The sequence below is a fragment of the Chiloscyllium punctatum genome, chromosome 4 (assembly GCF_047496795.1).
Source record: "Chiloscyllium punctatum isolate Juve2018m chromosome 4, sChiPun1.3, whole genome shotgun sequence".
NCBI classification, from domain to species: Eukaryota; Metazoa; Chordata; class Chondrichthyes; order Orectolobiformes; family Hemiscylliidae; genus Chiloscyllium; species Chiloscyllium punctatum.
Genome location: NC_092742.1, coordinates 1,878,766 through 1,894,808, shown reverse-complemented (window position 1 = coordinate 1,894,808; position 16,043 = coordinate 1,878,766). Strand labels below are relative to the sequence as shown.

At 45.7% G+C, this 16,043-nt stretch overlaps 1 protein-coding gene across 4 annotated transcripts in view; it reads left to right on the top strand.

The window, feature by feature from the left end:
- tmem63c (transmembrane protein 63C) overlaps window positions 1-16,043 on the top strand; it is a 400,240-nt gene that overhangs the window by 278,768 nt on the left and 105,429 nt on the right. For all 4 annotated transcript variants that reach the window (XM_072567924.1, XM_072567925.1, XM_072567923.1 and 1 more), the window contains one exon: window positions 7,131-7,284. In XM_072567924.1, coding sequence (XP_072424025.1) covers window positions 7,131-7,284 — 154 coding nt within the window. The remainder of the gene's footprint in view (window positions 1-7,130; window positions 7,285-16,043) is intronic.

Sequence of the window (16,043 nt, the reverse complement as noted above, 5' to 3'; positions counted from 1 at the left end):
CTGTAACAGCACTAGTGTGGGTGTGCCTGGGCTGTAACAGTGCTAGTGTGGGTGTGCCTGGGCTGTAGCAGTGCTAGTGTGGGTGTGCCTGGGGTGTAATGCTGCTAGTGTGGGCGTGCACGGGCTGTAACAGTGCTAGTGTGGGCGTGCACAGGCTGTAACGCTGCTAGTGTGGGTGTGCCTGGGATGTAACGCTGCTAGTATGGGTGTGCACGGGCTATAACAGTGCTAGTGTGGGCGTGCACAGACGGTAATGGTGCTAGTGTGGGTGTGCCTGGGCTGTAACGGTACTAGTTGGGTGTGCACGGGCTGTTATGGTGCTAGTGTGGGTGTGCACGGGTGGTAACGGTACTAGTGTGGGTGTGCCGGGTCTGTAACGGTACTAGTGTGGGGGTGCCTGGGCTGTAACGGTGCTAGAGTGGGTGTGCCTGGGCTGTAACGGTACTAGTGTGGGTATGCCTGGGCTGTAACGGTGCTCGTGTAGGTGTTCCTTGGCTGTAACGCTGCTAGTGTGGGTGTGCATGGGCTGTAACAGTGCTAGTGTGGGTGTGCCTGGGCTGTAACAGTGCTAGTGTGGGTGTGCCTGGGCTGTAACAGTGCTAGAGTGGGTATGCCTGGGCTGTAACGGTGCTAGTGTAGGTGTGCCTGGGCTGTAACGCTGCTTGTGTAGGTGTGCATGGGCTGTAACGGTGCTAGTGTGGGTGTGCCTGGGCTGTAATAGTGCTGGTGTGAGTGCGCCTTCATCAACCTTCCTGGTCACTTCATCAAAGATTTCTAAAACATTTAAGGCCATCTTAATGAGTATGGAACTTGGCTGCCAGTTTCTGCTCGGCCATTCTGTGTTGTGTCTCTCGAAGGCCGCCTTGGAGGATGCTTACCTGAAGATCGGAGGCTGAATGTCCTTGACCGCCTAACTGGTTCCTGACCCGGAGGAAACATTCCTGTCTGATGATTGTTGTGCTTTGTCCATTCATCTGTTGCCGTAGCATCTGCATGGTCTTGCCAATATACCATGCCTCGGGACGTCCTTGCCTGCAGGGTATGAGGTAGACAACATTGGCCAAGTCACATCAGTATCTGCATTTACGTGGTCAGCGGTGTTCACGTGTGATGGTAGTATCCATGTCAATGATCTGACATGTGTTGCAGAGGTTCCCATGCCAGGGATGTATGGTGTTATGGTTGATGTTCTGAAGACTGGTTAGTTTACTGTGAATTATGGTCTAGAACATAGAACATAGAACATAGAAGAATACAGCGCAGTACAGGCCCTTCGGCCCTCGATGTTGCGCCGATCAAAGCCCACCTAACCTACACTAACCCACTATCCTCCATATACCTATCCAATGCCCGCTTAAATACCCATAAAGAGGGAGAGTCCACCACTGCTACTGGCAGGGCATTCCATGAACTTACGACTCGCTGAGTGAAGAACCTACCCCTAACATCAGTCCTATATCTACCCCCCCTTAATTTAAAGCTATGCCCCCTTGTAATAGCTGACTCCATACGTGGAAAAAGGTTCTCACTGTCAACCCTATCTAACCCCCTAATCATCTTGTACACATCTATCAAGTCACCCCTAAACCTTCTTTTCTCCAATGAAAACAACCCCAAGTGCCTCAGCCTTTCCTCATAGGATCTTCCTACCATACCAGGCAACATCCTGGTAAACTTCCTCTGCACCCGTTCCAGTGCCTCCACATCCTTCCTATAGTATGGCGACCAAAACTGCACACAATATTCCAGATGCCTCTAGTCCTCTGGCACTACTCCTGTAGACAAAGAGGACACAAAAATCAAGGCCAATGGCTCTGCAATCTCCTCCCTTGCTTCCCAGAGAATCCTAGGATAAATGCCATCAGGCCCAGGGGACTTATCTATTTTCACCCTTGCCAGAATTTCCAACACCTCTTCTCTACATATCTCAAAGCCATCCATTCTACTTATTCGTGCCTCAGTATTCATATCGACAACAATGTCCTGTTCCTGAGTGAATACTGACGAAAAGTATTCATTCAGCGCCTCCCCAATCTCTTCAGCCTCCACACGCAACTTCCCATTACTATCCTTGATTGGACCTATTCCTACCCTAGTCATTCTTTTATTCCTAACATACCTATAGAAAGCCTTAGGGTTTTCCCTAATCCTACCAACTAAGGACCTTTCATGTCCCCTCCTTGCTGCTCTTAGCTCTCTCTTCAGGTCCTTCCGGGCTACCTTATAACTCTCAATCGCCCCATTGAACCTTCACGCCTCATCTTTAACAAAGGCCGCCCTCTTCCATTTAACAAGGGATTCCAACTCCTTATTAAACCACGGCTCCCTCGCACGACCCTTTCCTCCCTGCCTGATAGGTACGTACTTATCAAGGACACTCAACAGTTGCTCCTTGAACAAGTTCCACATATCAATTACGCTCTTGCCTTGGAATCTACTTTTCCAATCCACACATCCTAAGTCATGCCTCAACGCATCATAATTTCCCTGCCCCCAGCTATAACTCTTGCCCTGAAGTACACACTTATCCCTCTCCATCACTAGAGTAAAAATCACCGAATTGTGGTCACTGTCCCCAAAGTGCTCACCTACCTCTAGTTCTAATACCTGGCCTGGTTCGTTACCCAGAACCAAATCCAGTATGGCCTCACCTCTTGTTGGCTTATCTACATATTGTGTCAGGAAACTCTCCTGCACACATTGCACAAACACTGACCCATCTAACGAACTTGAGCTATAGCTTTCCCAATCAATATCAGGAAAGTTAAAGTCTCCCATAACAATCACCCTATTACTGTCACTCTTCTCCTGAATCATCTTCGCAATCCTTTCTTCAACGATTCTAGGACTATAAGGAGGCCTGTAAAAGACTCCTAACAGGGTGACCTCACCTCTCCTATTCCTAACCTCAACCCAAACTACCTCAGATGGCAAATCTTCGTCCATCTTCCTTTCCACCGCTGTAATACTATCTTTGACAAGCAAAGCCACACCTCCCCCCTCTTTTGCCCCCACCTCTGACCCTACTAAAACATTTAAACCCTGGAACCTGCAACAGCCAATCCTGTCCCTGATCTAGCCATGTCTCTGTAATAGCCACAACATCGAAGTCCCAGGTACCAACCCACGCTGCAAGTTCACCTACCTTATTTCGTATACTTCTGGCATTAAAGTATACACACTTCAAGCCACTCTTTTGTTTACAGGCACCCTCCTTTAAGATTGATGCCATATTCCTAACCTCCCTACACTCCAGGTACTGCACCCTAAAGCTACAGTCTGGGTTCCCATGCCCCTGCAGAGTTAGTTTAAACCCCCCCCAAGAGCACTAGCAAACCTCCCCCCAAGGATACTGGTGCCCCTCAGGTTCAGGTGCAGACCATCCTGTTTATAGAGGTCCCACCTTCCCCAGAAAGAACCCCAGTTATCCAAGTACCAAAATCCCTCCCTCCTGCACCATCCCTGTAGCCACGCATTTAACTGTTCTCTCTCCCTATTCCTCGACTCTCTATCACGTGGCACGGGTAACAAACCAGAGACAACAACTCTGTTCGTTCTAACTCTGAGCTTCCAACCTAGCTCCCTAAAAGCCTGTCTAACATCCTCAGCACTCCTCCTACCTATGTCATTGGTGCCAATATGGACCACGACTTCAGGCTGCTCCCCCTCCCCCTTAAGGACCCGGAAAACACGATCAGAGACATCACGTACCCTTGCACCTGGGAGGCAACATACCAAACGTGAGTCTCTCTCGTTCCCACAAAACCGCCTATCTGTGCCCCGAACTATCGAGTCCCCAATTATTATTGCTCTGCTCTTCTCCACCCTTCCCTTCTGAGTAGCGGGGACAGGCTCCGTGCCAGAGGCCTGAGCCCCGTCACTTACCCCTGGTAAGTCGTCCCCCCCACAAGTATCCAAAACGGTATACTTGTTCTTGAGGGGAACGACCGCAGGGGGTCCCTGCACTGGCTGCTTCCTCCCAGTCCCCCTCACTGTCACCCATCTATCTGCCATCTTTGGAGTTACTACTTCCCTATAGCTCCGATCTATGACCCCCTCTGCCTCCCGAATGATCCGAAGTTCATCCAACTCCAGCTCCAGTTCCCTAACACGGTCTTGGAGGAGCTGGAGATGGGTGCACTTCCTGCAAGTGTAATCAGCAGGGACGTCTGTTTAAGATTTGGCAGTTGTTTGAAGATGAGAAGTGGAGGTGTAGGGATAACCTAGATGAGATGTTCATCATCATTGAGCAGTTTCTGTGCTCTGGGAAATTACTGGATGATGAAGGGTACTCAGTCATGTCCTGTATCTGAGTTCTGAGGATATTGTTGCGGTTTTTCGCTGTTGCTCGTCAGAATTAGCGATTGATGAATTGAGCATCGTTTTCCGTTCTTTCAGCATCTTTGGGTGTCTATTGCGTTCCTTCTCATCTGAGCAGATCCTCTGTATACACAAGGCTTGTCCGTAGGGGATGGCTTCTTTAATATGTTTAGGGTGGAAGCTAGAGAAGTGCAGCATTGTGAGGTGATCTGGGGGCTTGTGGTAGAGTGAGATACTGTAGTGTTCATCCTTGATAGACATGTGTGTCTAAGAATTATTTGTTCCAGTGATTCCTTGCCATGAGTCAAAAGGAAATAAATGTCGGCAGTGTGCCTAGTGTATGTCATTGGTTGGAAGTCCTGTGCAGTAAATAAGTTTTGCTTGAATATGTGCATGAAAATGTTGGCATATTAAGGTGCACATTTTATTCCCATGACTGTTGCGTGTGTCTGGACGAAAAGTTGGTTGTCGAAAGTGAAGACGTTGTGGTCGAGAATGAAGTAGACGAGTTGTACAATGGTGCGTGGAGATTGGCAGATGTTGGTATTGAGTGCTGAGGCTGTTGCTGTGATGCCATCATTATGGGGAATGCTGGTGTAGTGTGCTGAAACATCCATTGTGACAAGGAATGTTCCGTGTTTGACTGGTCAGTGGGTGTTGAGTTTCTGTAAAAAGTCTGCAGTATCACGACAGAAGCTGGGGATTTCAAGATGCCCTCCACAAAGCCAGAGGATTCCTCACAAAGAATCCCATTGTCTGATACGATGCGATGCCCAGGTGTGTTGGCTTTGTGTATCTTTGGAAGGCAGTAGAAGTCACCTTTGCGAGAAGTATGTGGAATGGGAGTGCACAGGATACTCTGAAGATCTGGATCAAAGATCTTGATTAGGATTTCGAGTTGACAGAAGTGTTCTTTGGTTAGATTGGCAATTGTCTGTAATGTTCCTGGTTGTTCAGTTGTCAATATGCTTCTTTGCAATAGTCCGTTCTATTCTGTATGACAATGGCTCACCCTTTATTTGCTGGTTTGATGACGATGTTGCACTTGCTCCTGAGAGCATGAATGGCATTGCATTGTGTTTGGGTGATGTTTTGTGCTATCTCGTGAGCTCAGCTGATGAATCTTGCATTAATGCATCTCCTCATGGCGTCAGCATACATGTCAAACCAAGGGCAACAGCCTTCTGGAGGAGTCCAATTCGACTCTCCTTCTTTGGTCGCTGCACTGAGGATCTCTCTGTTGACTGTTCTGGTTCATTGGTTTGTTCGCTGCTGATACCTTGGCGTCTGTGAAAGAACTCCTGGAGTCTCATTCACCTGATGAATTTCATGGCCAATAACTTCCACTTCATGTGGTTGAAGAGTGTGGTCAGACCAGCTGATGATTGATTTCCCTGTGGCAGTACCAGTTTCAGCCATTATGGTGGTGGTGATGCCAAATTTCTCCAGTTTCCAGTTCTTGGTCTGTTTGTAGGTGGCCTGGTTCTGTTGCCTTTTTTGCTTGGCAACGTCTCCTAGCTGGTCCACTGTATCCTGAGTGCAAGCTGAGAATATGGATGATGGAAAAACCACGACAATGGATGAATGGACAGGGCATAACAATCACCAGACAGGAATGTTCCCTCCCAGTTCGGGAACATTTCAGTGATCAAGGATATTCAGCCTCTGATCTTCGGGTAAGCGTTCTCCAAGGCAGCCTTCGAGATACACAACAACACAGAATGGCCGAGCAGAAACTGAGAGCCAAGTTCCATACCCCTGAATGTGGCCTTAACCGTGATCTTGGGTTCATGTCATGTATATGTGACCCCCACCCCCGTACTGTACTGTATCTGTAACATCTTCCTCACTGTCCTGTTTTAACACCATCACCTTGATAAATTGTTATGATCTCTCTACCTTAACTAGTTGTACACTTTGGATTACTTGTTACTTTGGTTAGACTCTCGGCATGCGACCTTTATACCTAACATGTTATTCCAGCCCTTTGGTTTGTTTCCAGTACCACTTAATTGTTAATTTTTTTGTAATTATTTCTTTGCCTCAATCAGATTATAGATCATCCCTTCACTTGTTATTCAGCTGCTGACACTTTACTCACACCATCTGGCACTTTTGATCACCTGCGGAGACTTATTATTCGGCCTGTTGTCACCTCACTCATACCATTTGTACTATCTTTCGATCTCTCTGCCTATACATTCTGTGTCTGTGTGCTTCCCTTCACTTCTCCTGACAAAGGGGCAGCGCTCCGAAAGCTTGAGATTCCAAATAAACCTGGTGGACTATAACCTGGTGTTGTCTGACTTCTGACCTATTCTAAATGAACTGAAGTAGTTCAAGAATGCAGCTCAACAATGCCTTCTTAAGGGGCAGCTGGGGATGGGCAGTAATTACTAGCCAAACCAGTTATGCCCACATCCCATGAATGAATGAAAAAGGACTTGCATCCATTCAAATCTCAGCTGCTTATGCCCAGTTCCTCCCAAAGAATCATTTACCTATCACCCTTGTATTTGATTGCCTACACTGCCTCCTGGTCAAATATTGATTATAAGGTTCTGAAGTCCTTCCTTGTGCTTTCTTTTCTCAGCTCGCCCCATAATCCTCTCCCAGATCTGCACTTACCTAATTTTAGCCACTTGAGCATGCTCAATTTTAACTGTTATACCATTAAGCTTCTACATCTTCATCTGCCTCAGTTTGAAAACTCCCTCAAAGTCCCTTTGGATGCTTTAAAGGTGAAAGTCATGATATATTTGCTGTACATGCTGTGCTAATTGTGTAAAATGTAATTTTCTTTGTGTTAGGGAAAATCTGTCGGTACAAGGTAGCACTTGGTGGATTCGCTGCACACTCCTCAATATCTTTCTTTTCCTGCTCCTCTTCTTCCTCACAACTCCTGCCATCATCGTCAACACCATGGACAAGTTCAATGTTACCAACCCTGTTGAGAGCCTCAAGGTAGGTGAAGATTGTTGCTGCTGATTAGTTATTGCTTCCTGCCCAGCTACCTGACTACTGGCTCCCAGTTAACCCTTTCCTCCCTCATAGCACAATAATGAAAAGTCATTAAGTGATATAGCATGTAGTCTGGGTGGAGGACTTCAGTGCCCAGCTGAACATTGGCTAAGTAGGCCCTCTCCTAACTAGGCTGGTTGAGTTTACCAAACTGGACCTGTGACAGGTGGTTGTAAAAACATCAAGATGGGGAGAATCTACTTGACTTCATTTTCAACCATGTACTTGTTGTAGTTGTATCTATTTGCAATACTTCTGGTAGGATTAGACATTGCACCTTCCTTGTGACAATTAAGATTCATTTTTATAGGGAAGATACATTCCTTTGTTTTATGTGGCACAGCCACCTGTGTTGAATGAGATAGATTTATTATGTTCTAAAGTTTATATTTAGAAAAAATCTAGGGACTAACAACTGGACATCTCCTGTAAGCCATCAGCAGCAGCAGAATTATATTTAACCACAAACTGTAGACTCATAGTGTGGCACAACCCAAATCTGCCATTATCACCAAGCCAGGGGATTAGCCCTAGTTTGATGAGGAGAATAGAAGAGCAGGACAGAAGCAGCACCTAACATCCCTGAACATGAGTTACCGCCCTGTGAAAGTACACCACTTACTTTCTAACAGCAGAAGCAGCACTGCTACAGACAGAGCTAAGATATACCAATAAATCAAATCGAAGCTCTGTAATCCTACCACATGCACTCATAAATGTTGGTGGACAGTTACAAACTAAACCAAGGATAAGACTGCAAAAGCAACTTGGAAATAGATTGGAAAATTTGAGCTTCAGAACCAGATGCATCTCTTGCCAAGCTAAAAAGGACCTCAGGGGCAACTTTTTCACATAAAAGGGTGGTGTGTGTATGGAATGAGCTGTCAGAGGAAGTGGTGGAGGCTGGTACAATTACAACATTGAAAAAGCAGCTGGATGGATACATGAATGTGAAGGGTTTAGAGTGATATGGGCCAAGTGCTGGCAAATGGGACTAGATTAATTTAGAATATTTGGTCAGCATTTACCGAAGGGTCTGTTTCTGTACATCTCTATGACTCTATGACTAGCATCTAATCAATGAGTTGAGGGTTCATAACAGGAACAGGCCCTTCAGCCCTTTTGGTTTTAAAGTGGAACAACCGCATATAATGTGGTGTTTGATTTGTATCTTAATTGACAAGGAGGGACAGCACAGTGCTGGAGCTAATTTTGGGGAATGAAGGTGCTTGAGGTGGCAATGGGGGAGTATTTTTGTGATAGTGACCATGACAGCATATGCTTTAAGTTCCTCATGGAAAAGGAAAAAGATCATCAGGAAAAATGAGTTTAGGATTGGGGGGAAGGCTGCTTTTATTAAAATAAGGCAAGATCTGGCCAAAGTAGCCTAGGAACAGTTACTTCTGTATAAATCCATAGGAGAGCAGAGCAGTGGGAACAGTTTAAAAGAGGACAGAACAGACCCACCTGTTCACTTTAGGACGAACTGTAGGAGCAACAAGCCCAGATGGCTAGGAATATTCAGGACTGGATAAAAAGGAAAAAAGAGATGTATAACAGGTACAAAGGGACCAGAATAATAGAGGCCCTCGAGGAGTATAGGAAATGCAGTGGTGTTCTTAAGAAAACAGTTAGGACATCAAAGAGGAGGCATGAAAAAGCTTTGGCAAGCAAGATCAGGGAGAATCTTAAGATATCCTGCAAGTATATCGGTGGGTGGGGCAAGAGAATAATCAGGGAAAGGTTAGAGACCAAGTGGGAAGTCTGTGCATGGAGTCAGGGCATGTTGATAGAGAGTTAACCATGGACTTTATACTTTGCTATGAAGCACACTTTTTAAATTATATGGAGACCCATAAGCAGACTGAATATTGTAATGTACACAAGACTTGGAAATTTTACCGCATACGATAAAACCATGTATGGTACAGAACAATAGTGTAATAGGGGAATAAACAGAGGGAAAATTGTGGGCTGGAGGAAAGGTAGGTTGGATGTTTATGGGTGATCCAGTTGGGGGCGTGATTTTGATTGGTCAGTGGGAAGGGTAGAGTGGATAGGTGAGAAGGAAGATGGACAGGTTAGATCCGGTCAAGGAGGTGAGGAGAAAAAAGAAGGCTGGAGGTGGGATGAGGTTGGGGGTGGGGAGATTTTGAAACTGGTGAACTCTATGTTAAGGCCATTGGGCTGTAAACTCCCAAGGTGGAATATGAGGTATTGTTTCTCCAGTTTGTGTGGCCTTATTTTGGCAGTGGAGGAGCCCCAGGATGGATATGTCGTCAGCGGAGTGGGAGGAGGAGTTGAAATGGCTGGCAGTCGGAAGGTGGTGTTGATCGGAGCATACGGAGCCCAGATGCTCCGTGAACTGGTCCCTGAGTCTACACTTGGTCTCTCCGATATTGAGGAGACCACATCAGGAACAATGGATGCAGTTGACCAGGTTGGAATACATGCAGGTGAATCTCTGCTGGATTTGGAATGATTGTTTGGGGCCTTGGACAGAGGTGCGAGGGAAGGTGTAGGGCAGGTGTTGCACTTCCTGTGGTTGCAGTGAAAGGTGCCAGGTATAGTGGAGGGGTTGGAGGGAATGTGGACCTGATGAGGGAGTCGCAGAGTGAACAATAGACAATAGACAATAGACAATAGGTGCAGGAGTAGGCCATTTTGCCCTTCGAGCCTACACCGCCATTCAATATGATCATGGCTGATCATCCTTAATCAGTATCCTGTTCCTGCCTTATCCACATAACCCTTGATTCCAAAACCCTTGAGAGCTCTATCCAACTCTTTCTTAAATGAATCCAGAGACTGGGCCTCCACTGCCCTCTGGGGTGGAGCATTCCACACAGCCACCACTCTCTGGGTGAAGAAGTTTCTCTTCATCTCGGTCCTAAATGGTCTGCCCCGTATTTTTAAGCTGTGTCCTCTGGTTCGGCACTCACCCATCAGCGGAAACATGTTTCCTGCTGCCAGAGTGTCCAATCCTTTCATACTCTTATATGTCTCAATCAGATCCCCTCTCAGTCTTCTAAACTCAAGGGTATACAAGCCCAGTCGCTTCAGTCTTTCAGTGTAAGGTAATCCGGCCATTCCAGGAATTGACCTCGTGAACCTACGCTGCACTCCCTCAATAGCCAGAATGTCTTTCCTCAAATTTGAAGACCAGAACTGCACACAGTACTCCAGGTGTGGTCTCACCAGGGTCCTGTACAGCTGCAGAAGCACCTCTTTGCTTCTATACTCAATCCCTCTTGTTATGAAGGCCAGCATGCTATTAGCCTTCTTCACTACCTGCTGTACCTGCATGCTTACCTTCATTGACTGGTGTACAAGAACACCCAGATCGCTCTGTACTGCCCCTTTACCTAAATTGATTCCATTTAGGTAGTAATCTGCCTTCTTGTTCTTGCCACCAAACTGGATAACCATACATTTATCCACATTAAACTGCATCTACCATGCATCTGCCCACTCACCTAACCTGTCCAGGTCACCCTGTAATCTCCTATCATCCTCATCACATTTCACCCTGCCACCCAGCTTTGTATCATCAGCAAATTTGCTAATGTTAGAAAGCAGGAGTACAGTTCTGCTGCTGTTGATGGCCCACAGACCCTCATGGATGCCCAGTCTTGAAATGCCAGATCTATTCCAAGTCTGTCCCATTTAGCACGGTGATAGTGCCACACAACACAATGGAGGGGATTCTCAATGAGAAGGTGGGACTTCGTCTCCAAAAGAGTGAAGGTTGTCACTCTTACCGATACTGTCATGGACAGATGTGTTTGCAGCCAGCAGATTGGTAAGGGTGAGATGAGGCAATGGCGTAGTGGTATTATCGCTTGACCAGAAGTCCAGGTAATGTTCCTGGGACCTGGGTTTGAATCCCACCATGGCAGATGTTGAAATTTAAATTCAATAAATATCTGGAATTTACAAGTCTAATGATGACTGTAAAAAAACCCATCTTGTTCACTAATGTCCTTTAGGGAATGAAATGGCCTTCATGAGACTCTAGACCTACAGCAATGTAGTTAACTCTTAACTGCCCTCTAGGTACTTACGCATGGGCAATGAATGCAGGCCAGCGATGCCTTCATCCCATGAATGAATTAAAACATATAAGTTTTTTCTAATGTGTTGTGGTAGAGACACTGTATTTCATTCCCTGACCCAGTAGCACTGACTGAGGCAGGGACACTGTATTTAATTCACAAACTCAATAAGCAGAGATATTCTTGGAGGGCCAAAGGACCTATTCCTGGGCTGTAAAGTTTCCTTCTTTTTGGGTTCTCTCATCACCTGCTGCAGATCTAATTTAGCAGCCAAGTCTTTTAAGACATGAACAGCTCAATCAGTAATGTTGCTGCCGAACCACTCTTAGTGGTGGACTTTGAAGTCCCCCCACCCAGAGTACATTTTGCACCCTTATCACCTTCACTGCTTCCTCCAAATGTTGTTTAGCATGGAGGTATACTGATTCATCAGCAGAGGGATCAATGTTGAGGACTTGCAGGGCAACTCCCTCGTGACTGTATGCCACTGTGCCACCACATCTATTGAGTCTGTCCTGCTGTTGGAACAGGATGTACCTAAGGATGGTGGTGTCTGGTAAGAATCCATGAGGTATGACAATGTCAGGCTATTGGACGGGTGAGGATGCAGATGCTGGAGAATGTAATGCAGGAAAAACACAGCAGGTCAGGCAGCATCCAAGGAGCAGGGGAATCGACGTTTTGGGCAAAAGCCCTTCATCAGGAATGAGGAATGTCAGGCTATTGTTTGACTAGTGTGTGAGACATTCTCCCAGTTTAGGCAGTATCCCCTAGATGTTAGTAAGGAGGACTTTGCAGTGTTGACAGGATTGTTTCAGGCATTGTCTAGGTTAATGCCAGGTAGTCTGTCTGGTTTCATTTCTTGAAGACTTTGGAGGGATTGAGACAACTGTGTGGCTTGCTAGGCCATTTCGGAGGGCAATTGAGAGTCAACCAAATGGCTGTGGGTCTGGAGTCACGTGTAGGCCAAACCAGGGGAGGATGGCAGTTTTTCTTGCCAGAAAGACATTAGTGAGCCAGATGGATATTTCTGACAATTGACAATGATTTCAAGTTCTTAATCCCAGATTTTAAAAAAAATTGTTTTCAAGTTTCACCACCTGCTGTAGCTGGCTTCCCATTCAGGTCCTCAGAACATAGCTGAATTCTGGATTAAAATTCTGGTGATAATACCACTAGGCCATTGCCTTCTCTGGTGATTCCAGTTTTGCCAGGGCTCCTTGATGCCATGCTCAGTCTAATGCAGCCTTGATATCAAGGGCTGTCACTCACCTCCCCTCTGGAATCCAGCTCTTTTGTCCGTGTTTGAACCAAGGCTGTAATAAGGTCAGGAGCTGAGTGACCCTGGTGGAACCCAAACTGGGGGTCACTGAGCAGGTTATTGCTGATCAGGTGCTGCTTGACAGCGCTGTTGATGACAACTTCCATCATTTTGGATGATACGAAGCTGGGTGGCAGGGTGAAATGTGAGGAGGATGTTACGAGATTACAGGGTGACCTGGACAGGTTAGCTGAGTGGGCAGATGCATGGCAGATGCAGTTTAATGTGGATAAATGTATGGTTATCTACTTTGGTGGCAAGAACAGGAAGGCAGATTACTACCTAAATGCAATCAATTTAGGTAAATGGGCAGTACAGAGAGATCTGGGTGTTCTTGTACACCAGTCATTGAAGGTAAGTATGCAGGTACAGCAGGTAGTTAAGAAGGCTAATAGCATGCTGGCCTTCATAACAAGAGGAATTGAGTATAGAAGCAAAGAGGTTCTTCTGCAGCTGTACAGGGCCCTGGTGAGACAACTCCTGGAGTATTGTGTGCAGTTCTGGTCTCCAAATTTGAGGAAAGACATTCTGGCTATTGAGGGAGTGCAGCGTAGGTTCACTAGGTCAATTCCTGGAATGGCGGGACTACCTTACACTGAAAGACTGAAGCGACTGGGCTTGTATACCCTTGAGTTTAGAAGACTGAGAGGGGATCTGATTGAGACATGAGATTGTTAAAGGATTAGACACTTTGGAGGCAGGAAACATGTTTCTGCTGATGGGTGAGTCCCAAACCAGAGGACACAGTTTAAAAATATGGGGTAGAAATGAGGAGAAGCTTCTTCACCCAGAGAGTGGTGGCTGTGTGGAATGCTCTGTCCCAGAGGGCAGTGGAGGCCCAGTCTCTGGATTCATTTAAGAAAGAGTTGGATAGAGCTCTCAAGGATAGTGGAATCAAGGGTTATGGAGATAAGGCAGGAACAGGATACTGATTAAGGATGATCAACCATGATCATATTGAATGGTGGTGCAGGCTCAAAGGGCAGAATGGCCTACTCCTGCACCTATTGTCTATTGTCTATTGTCTATTTTACTGATGATCAAAAGTAGATTGATGGAGCAGTGATTGGCAGGATTGGATTTGACCTGCTTTTTGCATACAGGACACACTTAAGCAACTTGCCACATTGTCACGTTGATATTCATGCTTTCATTCTACTGTAACAGCTTGGCTAGGGTACCAACATGTTTTGGACCACAAGTCTTCAATACTATTGCCGGAATGTTGTCAGGGCCCACAGCCTTTGCAGTATGAAGTGCCTCTAACCATTTCTTGATATCACGTAGCATGAACCAAATTGTCTGAAGACTGTGATACTGTGACTGCACAAGTCCTGTATTGTAGTTTCATCAAGTTGACACCCCATTTTGAGGTTCATCTAGTGCTGTCCCTAGCAAGCCCTCCTGAACTGTTCATTGAACCAAGTTGATCCCATGGCTTGATAGTAATGGTAGAATGGAGAATATGCCAGGCTGTGAGGTTGCAGGTTGTATTTGAATACAATCCAGCTTCTGCTCATGGCCCACAGTTCCTCTTGGATGCTTAGTCTTGGTCCAAGTTCAATGCATTCAGCATGTTGATAGTGCCACAAAACACATTGGAGGATATTTTTCAGTGTAAAGACCAACATCATACCCATATGAACTGTGTAATGGTACTTACACTGTGAATAACAGGATTATATTTTTAACATGGAAGGATGTTGTGAAACTTGAAAGGTATCAGAAAAGATTTACAAGGATATTGCTGGGGTAAGAGGATTTGAGCTATAAGGAGAAGCTGAACAGGCTGGGGCTGTTTTCCCTGGAGCATCAGTGGCTGAGGGGTGACCTTATTGAGGTTTATAAGATCATGAGAGGCTTGGATAGAGTAAATAGCCAAAGTCTTTTCCCTGGGGTGGGGGAGTCCAGAACTAGAGGGCATAGGTTTAGGATGAGAGGGGAAAGATATAAAAGGGACTTAAGGGGCAATGTTTGCATGCAGAGGGTGGTGTTTGTATGGAATGAGCTGCCAGCGGAAGTGGTAGAGGCTGATAAAGTTATAACATTTAAAAGGCATTTGGATGGGTATATGAATAGGAAGGGTTTAGAGGGATATGGGCCAAGTGCTGGAAAGTGGGACTAGATTAATTTAGGATATCTGGTCTGTATTGATGAATTGGACCGAAGGGCCTGTTTCCGTGCTGTACATCTCTATGACTCTTATGTGTTTTGAAATTTTTAATTTTTAAAACCAAATCTACAACCTTATGTGTTTATGTTTCAGCGAGAGACCACCTTATTAAAAATCCTATCATGCCAGACTTCAGGCTGGGATCTGTCTTGTCCAGTAAAGCCATCAGCCAGCATCATAACACAAGCAATAGCTATCTCCAACAGAAGTGTTTCTAACCTCCTTGACATTCAATGGCTTTATCATCATTGAATCTCCAGCCACTAATATTTAAAGGGTAAACATTGACCAAAGATTTAACTGTACCAGCCACAGCAATACCATGTCTACAACAGCAGGTCTGATTCTGGGAATTCTGCAGTGAGTAGCTCACTTCTTGACTACCCAAATTGTGTTCTCCAATTATGAAGAACGAGTTTGGTGTGTAAGGGAATACTTGCCACATGTCTGAATGAATGCAGCTCCAAGCTTAATGCCATTCAGGATAAAGTAGCCCGCTTGGTCAGTATTCCATCCACCACCCTCAACGTTCACCCCTGCCATCAGCTATGCTCAGTAGCAACAGGTTGTACCATCTACAAGATGGATTGCAGACATTCAAAGGGTCGTTTGATAGCACTTTCCAGACTCTTGACCAATACCGTCCAGAAGGACAAGAGCAGCAGATACACAGGAATTACCACCTGCAATTTCCCCTCCAAGCCATTCACCACCCTGACTTGGAAGTTTATCCCTGCATGTTCAGTGTTACTGGGTTACATTCCTGGAATTCCCTTCCTAACACCAGTATGGACTGCAGCAGTTCAAGAAGGCAGCTTACCACCTCCTTCCCCAAGACAATTGGAGATAGGTAATAAATACCGGCCTAGCATTGACATTCACAATCTTAGATTTTTACTTCTAAATTAACTTTTGAATCTTGACTCTGGATCATGGGTGAAACTTCTCTTCAGAGACAATCCAAACTGCCACACAAATTCACTACATGAAAGGATGGTTAGTGGTGGGCTGTCTCAAGGCATTTTAGAAGTACTTAGATGAACCACTGAAACACTAACCATCCAACACTGTCAGCCATAGGCTGGAAAATAGATTAGAAAGAATGGATGTTTGATGACACGATGGGCCAAAGGGCATCTTTCTGTGCTGTAAT